The sequence below is a fragment of the Hoplias malabaricus genome, chromosome 2, assembly GCF_029633855.1.
Source record: "Hoplias malabaricus isolate fHopMal1 chromosome 2, fHopMal1.hap1, whole genome shotgun sequence".
Lineage (NCBI taxonomy): Eukaryota > Metazoa > Chordata > Actinopteri > Characiformes > Erythrinidae > Hoplias > Hoplias malabaricus.
In genome coordinates, this window is record NC_089801.1 from 54,264,146 (window position 1) to 54,273,821 (window position 9,676).

At 39.4% G+C, this 9,676-nt stretch overlaps 1 protein-coding gene across 1 annotated transcript; it reads right to left on the reverse strand.

Moving 5' to 3' along the window:
• Positions 1–640: 640 nt before the first annotated feature.
• Positions 641–1,431, reverse strand: LOC136686453 (gap junction beta-2 protein-like). The gene has a single exon (XM_066660250.1). It carries the CDS (start codon positions 1,429–1,431, stop codon positions 649–651), a length of 783 nt encoding a protein of 260 aa, XP_066516347.1. The 3' UTR covers positions 641–648.
• Between the last annotated feature and the right edge of the window lie 8,245 nt (positions 1,432–9,676).

Genomic DNA, 9,676 nt, shown 5'->3' on the forward strand with positions numbered 1-9,676 from the left:
CCCTGATTTTTGTCTAATAATCAAATACATTTTTCTGCCTCAAAGATATTGCTGCCTCCAGAACCATGCTGAGTAGTGATTGCATTTTTACAAGCATTTATAAAGCACTTTGTAGAGCATTTCATAGATTGGATCATAATATAACAGCATTTAAAAATATCTTTTGTCTACAGTTAAAAGGTTGTGTTTAGTTTTTTCAGACCAGAAATACAGTGAAATACATTTATGTCATCACTTACCATATATATTGATTTTTTATTTTTTTTATTTTATTACTTTGGTATTTAATGGCAGTATTGTTTTTAAAAGTATTCATTAGCATATACTTGGCACATCCACTACAACCATCATCATCATTATCATCATGTTTATCATTACTATTAATATGTTTACTTTATATATAATATCCCTACTATTCTGTAGTTTTTTGGAAACAGACCTGCAGCTGTTAGACATGGATGGAATAAAGCACATTATTTTAATCGAATGTAAGCTTAGTATTTCTTGTCTTTGTGATTTTTGCCACTAGATGTCACTAAAGCTTCTTGAAAAACGCTTCAGTAACAGACAAGTTGCTGAATACTGAGCATGTGGAAGTGGTCTGCTTGCTTGGTGAAAATATGAAGACTTGCTGGTACTCAGGAGCTCTTAAACAGCTTTGCAAGTGGATGATACAGAAGAGGAAGAGGTCAGCAGAATCTCATTCTTCTTGTCTTTGCCTGGGCATTTTGCATGGCCCTTCCTGGGATTCATCATTGGGCACTGTGTCACAGCTTTAGTAACCAGGTAAGCTAACTCTGCCATGTTGAGCACCATGCAGGCCCCAGAGGCCGCAGCCATGAACACAGTGAAGACGGTTTTCTCCGTTGGCCGTGACACAAAGCAGTCCACCTCGTTTGGACAGGGGGACACCTCACAACGAACCAGCCTTGGCAGCCAGAAACCATCGTATATAGCGTAAAGCGCATATATGAAAGCAACCTCAAAAAGCAGACGGAACACCAGGCTTATGGCATATATCCACCACAGTGGGCCAACAATGGGGAGTCTCCGCTTCTTGAGACTTTCCAGGTCTTCCTCTTGCTTGGCCTTCGACTTTTTATCGTTGCGCAAGATTCCTCGCTTGTCTTCATGATTGCGGTATGCTACATACATGGCCACCAGTAGAGCAGGTGTTGAGGCAAAGATCAGCTGCAGGCACCAGAGACGGACGTGTGAGATGGGGAAGAAGTGGTCATAGCAGACATTCTCACAGCCTGGCTGCAAGGTGTTGCACACAAAGTCAGACTGCTCATCACCCCAAACAGTTTCAGCAGCCACCACCAAGATGGTCACCCGGAAGATGAAGAGGACCGACAGCCAGATCTTGCCAAGGCTGGTGGAGTGGCGATTTATTCCAACTAGCTGAGTGTACAGTGTACCCCAACTCATTCTGGTAGTTCTTTTCGAGCAGGACTCCTGATCAGACATAGTAGAAAAAAAATTAATTAGTGTCTGTAATTTCTGTCCATTTCTCATTGACAGAAAAGTCTATCATTTATAAGTTAAAGCAAATTAAAGCATCCGATAATGAACACTTCTAGAGCTAACACAGATATATTACAGCATAATCAGAAGATAAAAGTGGCAATGAAAATATTTTTGGAGGGAACACTGTATATAGCCTAAATTCATATATAACTGGGCTCAGGTTTTATTGATTTAAAGCATTTATTGTGTTAAAAAAAAAAATATATATATATATATATATATATATATAATATTACTTAGTCAAGAGGGCAAAGTACAGGGTCCTGCTGCTGCGAGTCACCCGGAAATATACACTCCTCAGTCAGATCTATTGGATCTGATTTCCCAAGTTTCAAATATAATGTCAAATTTCCAGGTTTTAAATTACCTAAATCCAATAATGTAAAAGACACCTACATCAAAGAGTTCTAATCGAGTTCTCTTTGAATATTCCTTCAAAGTGAACACGCTCACAACCATCAGATATATCCCTTTGGTGAAACTGAATGCAGCACAACCCATGTTACAAAATGTTCTGCATGTGTGGTGCAGTTATAATTTTCCACCAGAAAATTTGCCCTTTTCACCAAACTTCCCAAGACCTAATACATCTTTAATTAGTACACATCATCTACTCTTCGTATACATTTTATGCACGATTATTATTTTGTCTGAATGTAACTATTATGATAAATTTTATATAATAATATGCCAAGTGTAAGGCACATTACTTACAATACTTAATTGTTTTCCAATATGTTAAATACTCAGCAGAATAAATGACTTAGGTTTGTTTAAGGTATTTCCCATCAGGTGATTCCCCCAAAACATACAACTGTAGACCTTGGGGTGGGGGGGGGGGTGGGGGGGGGGGTGATTTGTTGGCTGAAAGCAAAGCTGGTGGAATAAAGTAGCTGTGAAAATACAAAGGATAAAATATTAAAATTAATCACAATAAATCTGACTAAAAGAGGGGCATTTGAAAAGTTAGGAGCTTGAAGGTTCTGTTTAAAAAAACTTGTGTTTTCATGATTTTGTATATAATAAAAAAGGCCTGTCACTCACTCATCCAGCTCTATTCAGAATACATTCAGATCGAAGCTGAAATATTCTTAACATTTAGATTAGTCCATTGAAATTGCAGAGGTGTCCACTACGACTGTTCAGCATGAATAACTCTGGCAGGCAGCTTCGTACAGTATAATAGCTCTCTGTCTCCAGCACAATAGATGCTTCTTAATGCTTTCCTCCGACGTGCAGCAGCGTTTAAAGCCATGAAAAAAAGCATAAAGCCTTTCCTTTTGATAACAAAAGAAAATAACATCTACGCAAATGGTTTGTCATCAGTAATATATTACATGTGCCGCAAACTTTTGGCACTATACATTTCTCATTTTCTTTTCATAACAAGAAGCACTGATAATGTCAGTGAATGGAATGGTCTCATTAATAAGTAAACAGGGGAAGATAAAGCCTCTATGCCAGCCTCAACAGATGCTTATCATGGTTAAAATCGCTACAACCACAAGACAATGGCTTGAGGAAATTGGCAATTAATTCTGTACTGTACCTCACAGCACAAGAAAACGGATTATCTCCATGACGACTGGATGGCAAGGAGTGAAGTCCAGCTGAATTTGGCACCCATCTGGACGCCTGTAGTGAGGCACCTGAATTTGGAGACTCACCTACGTGATGTCAGCATAGAGGTGGAGACTGTGTCCCTCAAGCCCCAACCATGGACGCTTTGGCTGTGTAAGGAGACTGGGGTACATCAGAGATCCTTCCTGACTTTTTATTCCGTCATGTTTACATTGTGTTATTTAGTGCAAAGACTTAAATGTAATGAACTCCAAAATTCAAGCATCTCTTGATTACATATGTTCTAGATCTTTTGAGTGTACATAAGTTAACACATTCCACAAAAACAAATACTGCATGTTTTTAATGTGCACAGTTACTTTTGGACTACTTGCTGTTACTTGCTGGAGTTCATATACTAGATAAAACGCAATACAATGTGCTGGAACTGTAGCATATTTTTTAAAAATTATTTTATTTGATCAAAATCAGCAAATAAACTTTAATTCTTCCAAACACGTGAAATTTTTTTCACTTGGAAAATCATCTTAAAATGTCATCTGACCAGGTGCATACAACTGTAGCTGGCATTTTACATTGATGCACATTATAAACTCATTCTAATTCTGTCTGATGTGAAATTATTTGGATATAATTTCAGTGATGCTTTTTAATAACAGTCTTAATGGTTACTGACAAGTCACCACATACTTATTTTTCTTGACCAAAATGTACCCACTGCAATACCCCACCATTTCCTAACATTTTCCCTGTTCATCCTGTTCCCCAAACAAATGCCTGTTTGTTGTATGGGTAAAAGAAAGTACCTTTTACAGTAGCGCTCTTTCATGGCTCTCAGACGGCTCCCACCAGATAGAGTTTCGCTAACAGTCCTGAGGTTGTGGTCATGAAGTGACTGCAGAGATAATGCAAGAGGGCACAAGAAGCAGGAGGGTCAAACTGCAGTGGTTGGAAGATAGGGCAGAGGCAGACAAGATGCCTTCACTTATTTTTGACAGAGCTGTGTCATTTGCCAGACATATTAAAGCATTTCAAGTACTTTAAAAACAAGTCAATGAACCATACCTGGGGATGGTCTAATCAGACGACTCTCCTGTTCATGTTTCACACTACAATGTCTGTTTTGTCCCATTCAGTACAGCACTAGAGACTCTGCCAAAACGGCTTTTCTTACTCATGGAGTGTCTGGCAAATAAACAAGAATTAGAAATCACGGGGCACAAGTTGTAGTACAATATTTAACCTTTTTCTTATACTAAATGTATGATATATATGTGTTGTTTTTATGTTGGTTATTTGTCTGCGTCCTCTCACTACAATACCCAACATGCGTTTGGCAAATATCTGCAGATGTAATATTAAAACTACTTTGTACTTGTTTCTACATTGACTGTCTGGGTTATCAGCTCTACATCTTGGAACTCTTAGTAATTCTACAATCACATAAAGAAGTCCTTCTTTTTTTACTGCATACATGGTTAGTCCCCTTTTAAGCTGTTCTTCAATGGTCAGAACCAATAAGATTGTTATATTAACCAATAAGTTGTTTTATTGCGTTACTGTTTTTTTTTCTCCATTACTTTGTGTAATGTTTAAGATCATGTGCTGCTGTAACAAGTGAATTTCCCCGATGTGGAATCAATAAAGTCAAAGTCTAAGTCTAAGATCCAAAGGTAGGTATTATTTTGGTGGTGGATAATTCTTAACTCGTACAATGTTGTGGTTGTGTGTATGTTTCAAATGTTTCAGACCCAGCAGTGCTGCTAGAGTTTTTAAACACTTCATTGTCACTGCAGGACTGAGAATAATCCACCTGTAGTACATTCTGTAGGGATCCTGACCAGGGTAGGCAGACACAGCCGTAAGTTTAGAAAGGTAGAACTGGGACTGCACCTTAGGCTCATTGCTCCCAGGAGTGCTGTGGCTGGCAGCCTTAAATGTAGAAGGTCAGTTTCCTCAAGTGGATTAATAACGCAACACTACTTCACTTTGTAAAAAGGAGCTAATAAAGTATGCAGAAAATGAGCGTAGAAACGAAGAGGTCATTTTAATATTGTGGCTGATGAGTACATACTATACAGATTTTTTTAATCAAAAAAACATTGACTTATACTATAATAATACTATAATAAAAATGGCACCATAAGTTAAAAGATATTTCTAATAGCAGTCAATGTGACTGATATATGAATGTGACATTGATATATTCATCTTCCGTAAGTCCATTATTCTTATTAGGATCACAGTTGATCCAGAGCCCACTCGGCTCATTGGACACAGGGCATCACTCAGTAACACAGCTTACATGTGTGGAGCGCCCAGAGGAAACACCTGCAGATACAAGGAGAACGCACCATAATCTGCGGAGACCTGAGGTGCAGATTGAACCCAGGGTGCAGAGACGCTGGAGCTGTGTGATAGTGACACTAACTGTTGCCGTCCTGAATTTGACAGTTATGGCATTCAATGTGCTTTACTTGTATAGTAGTCAGGAAAAAAGCTAATCTAAATTCTGCACTAACACAGATAGGAATGGCCTATTTAAGTATTATCCCTGAGGAGGTGTTGTCTGCTCACTATGTTTTAATGAGGAAAATCAACTAAACATTACAGCATCCCAGGGGACTTTGTTCCTATGTATTTGTATTGTACTTCAGTATATTATGCGGATAAAAGGGGAGAGTGCTTCCTTCAGCGTGTCCCCCAGTCAAAATAAATAAATAAGAATATATCAGTAACGTTTTGAAGCATGGAAAGTGGGTGGAAATGGAACAGAAAAAGAGAAAGAGTGCAAAATAAAGAATGAGGGCATGTATGAGCGCCACAAAAAAGAGGGTATATTGTTTGCTAAAATTGTCCCCTGTATCAGTGCGCCAGAAGCAGAACAACGGAGACCAGTGTGAAGGAGTACGGGGCGGGCTGGACGGCAGGGCAGAAGAGGACTCGCTCTGCAGCAGCATGTGACTGAGCAGCAGGCTTCTGAAGAGAGAGGAACGGAGAGAGTGAGCCCTCGGTGTCCTACACCATTTCACATAACTTCCATTTATGCCGCAAACTCAGTCTCACAAAAAACCACAAACACACACACTCACAGTCAGAACAATGCTGGCCCGGTTGCAGAGGAAGAGGAGGCCTGCAGAAGTTGCCAGGATGAGGGGGCGGCTTCCAGTGTGCGGGCTTGTGTGTGTGTGCACAGATGTGCAAAGCCCGCTTTTCTGACTGCTGTGTGTGTACAGTATACTCTGGCACAAGTTTAGAGGAATGCCTGGGATGGAGATTCAGAGCTAGCTGTAGTCATTAAGAAGTCTTTTGTTTCCAGAAATTTTAATTGTGGCCTATTCATGTTTTTGTTAAGCAACCAGAACAAGTCTAGGAATTATTTCTTAGTCTTTTTTAGCCATGCTTTTTAACAATTATTCTTCACAGTATGAAAAACCTATGTTGACATTATCCCAACATGTTTTAAAGGGAATATATATTAAACACTTATTCCATAATTTTACACTGCTCTGGGGTCTTAATGTAATGTTTTGACATGCTTTGGTCAAAATACCACAAGGATCAAATGTCACATATACACTGATCCAGTGCAGTGATAGGAGAGACTCAGATGAGGCAGTCACAATTCTAAAGTCTCTGATCTCTACGTAAGAATCAGTTTAAAACCGCAACATCTCATTTTGTGCCATGTTTATTAATTAGGTAGCCCACAATAACTGATATGATTTCACACTTTGTGAGTTGGTAGGCTCCAGATCAACAATTAATGTACTAAAAACATGTTTTTACATGGTACATCCCCTTTTAAATATGTCACAATTAGGAGCAAGACATAGACACTAGGAACGGGTGAACTTTATTCACATTCTCATTCACTGTCTGTAACCGCATATCCAATTCAGGGTTGCGGTGGGTCCGGAACCTACCTGGAATCATTGGGCGCAAGGCAGGAACACACAATGGAGGGGGCGCCTGTCCTTCACAGGGCAACCCACACTCACACCTACAGACACTTTTGAGTCGCCAATCCACCTACCAACGTGTGTTTTTGGACCGTGGGAGGAAACCCACGCAGACACAGGGAGAACACACTCCCTCACAGAAGATTGACTTCATTAAACACAAAATAGAATGTGGTAAAAAAGGAATGAAAAATGCACGGAAAACAGTACAACAAGCTAAAATTTGTCATAAAATGAAATGCTTGCTTAAGAGTGAAGAATCAAATACACAGCAATAAATAAATAAAAAATCTGAGCATAAAAGCAAATGTAAAAACAGGATCATCAACAAGACTATGTTTCTAAATTACTGATATTCACACTAGCAGGACGGGACAAAGACAGGGAACATGAGGAGCAGAGGGTGGAGACTAGTCTGCAGTTCTGTCTGGTTTGGTAATGTTTAGAATCTCCACTTCTTTGAGGTGGAACGGTATGTTTGACGGAAATAAATGACTGTTGTTTGTGCATGGCTTAAGTTTTTATTTACTGTTTGAATTACCAAAGAAACTCATTTGTAACTCGAGTTGTTTACTTTTGTAGCACTTTCAGTCTGTTGACTTTCATGCAATTAGCAGTCTCCCGAATTTAAATTAATTTGAATCATTTGAAACAGCAAAAATATGTCAATATTACCCATGTGTGGAGCAGGAATAAAGCAATATCCTTATATATTTTTATGATTTTCAATGTTTGGAGGTCTTTTTGCTGTTTTCCCACCCTGAGCTGAGAGAGAGAGAGAGAGAGAGAGAGAGAGAGAGAGAGAAAGCCTAGCATGACTGACCAAGCCACTTTTTTTTTTTATCATTTACTGTTTACTGACACATTTTCACAAACACATTATACTAGTTTCCAGCACACAAACTGACTAGAGAGCTAGCAAATGTTGAGGAAACAACATCTGAATTTTATAAAAAAAAAAAAGTGTTTCTTGATTATAATCATGACTATCAACTTTAAGTTGGAAATTTAAGACATTTATATAATACACACACACACACACACAATTTCCAAGCATCCAAGCTTTCCAAGCATTGGGACAATACAATTAATTGCATTAATTTCTTGGGGACGTGCCGTAATCTTAACCATATCAAATACTTACTTAACCCTAACTCTATTGTCCCTACAATGTGAGTGCATAAAAAAACTGAGTGTGTGAACAAATTTTGGTCCTAACCATGTACGTGAAACCTACTTACCACTACTTACCACTTACACTCGCCCCCTTAACCCCAACAACCCCCTACCCACACACCTAACCACACACGTTATCTAACCAAAGCTGTCATGTTGAAGCACTTCCAGTGGATGGCAGCAGTATCACACCTGCAGTTCCCCAGCTGAAGTTGATCTGGTCAGTAATCTGGCAACAAGAACAAACACTATGTCATTAAGTCATTCAGCGCATGACACTTGAATAAGTAGGTCATAGCTTTTGAGTTTATATCATTGCATTATTTAAACCCATAATAATGAGTGAATCCATCTGATGCACCGATTCTGGACACAGGTCTTTCACAGCGCATGCACAGCTTGTGTAATCTCCACAGAAAAGCATGCACACATGGAGCAAATAAACATGATCCAGTGCCATTGTAATGAATTGAAGGGAGAATAAATCATTCACCTGACCTCACAATTGGGCTGAATGCCTTCAGATCTTCACAGCAATGTTCCAGCATTTAGTAAATCATTCCCAGATGACATGAGAGTGTTAATGCAGCAAAGAAGGGTAACTATATGTTAGCATCCTTCAAGGCAGAGGATGTGTTTTAGGAGCGGGTGTCCAGAAGCTTTTGACTATACCATGGAACTGCATCCTTAAGTGCTGACACTGTACCTAATAGTCCTCATAGGCATTGTATGATCTCTATTGGGATAATCCAGTTTCACATATATAATTGATGAATGATGAAATATCATGCAAATACACCCTATTGTTGTAAGAGTTTCAAATTCCTGTCTAGGGCATGGATTACTCATGAGAAATATGTATTATTACTGCAGCTAAATTCAAATCCACCTGGACTTTTCATCAACTCTCAGAGCTGTGCCAGAGAACGTCCAATCAAATGTTTTATAACTGGCACTAGGACCACATTGAAGAGATTTTCTGCTCTGGAGCACATGTCTCCTAGGTGAAGGTCTTACACCGTTGTCTGCGTGTGGAAAGTGATGCCTCCTTGTCAGTTGGTTCACACTCGCCTCTGTCTGCCTGATGCCACAGCATAATTGGCAGAGTGTGTAATTACAATCAATGGCAGAGAGAGAGAGAGGGGAGTAAGGGAATGAGAGAAGGGAAATAACAGAGAGAGGGTGAAGAGACAGTAGGAGAGAGAAAGAAAAATGGTGAGAGAGAGGCACGTAGAGAGAGAAGGAATGAGAAAGAAAGATGGAGGAGGAGAGCAGGACAGAGGAAGAGGGGGCGGAGGGAAAGAGAGGGGGAAAAGAACGATAGGAAGTAAACAGGGGTGGAAAGAGAAAGAAGAAAAAGAAAGAGGGGCGATGTGGAGGGAGGCATGAGAAAGAAAGGGAGAGGAGATAGACAAGACAGAGAAATA

Excerpts from the sequence above, each read along its gene's own strand:
- LOC136686453 (XM_066660250.1), bottom strand. The coding sequence starts at position 1,431 with ATGAGTTGGGGTACACTGTACACTCAGCTAGTTGGAATAAATCGCCAC.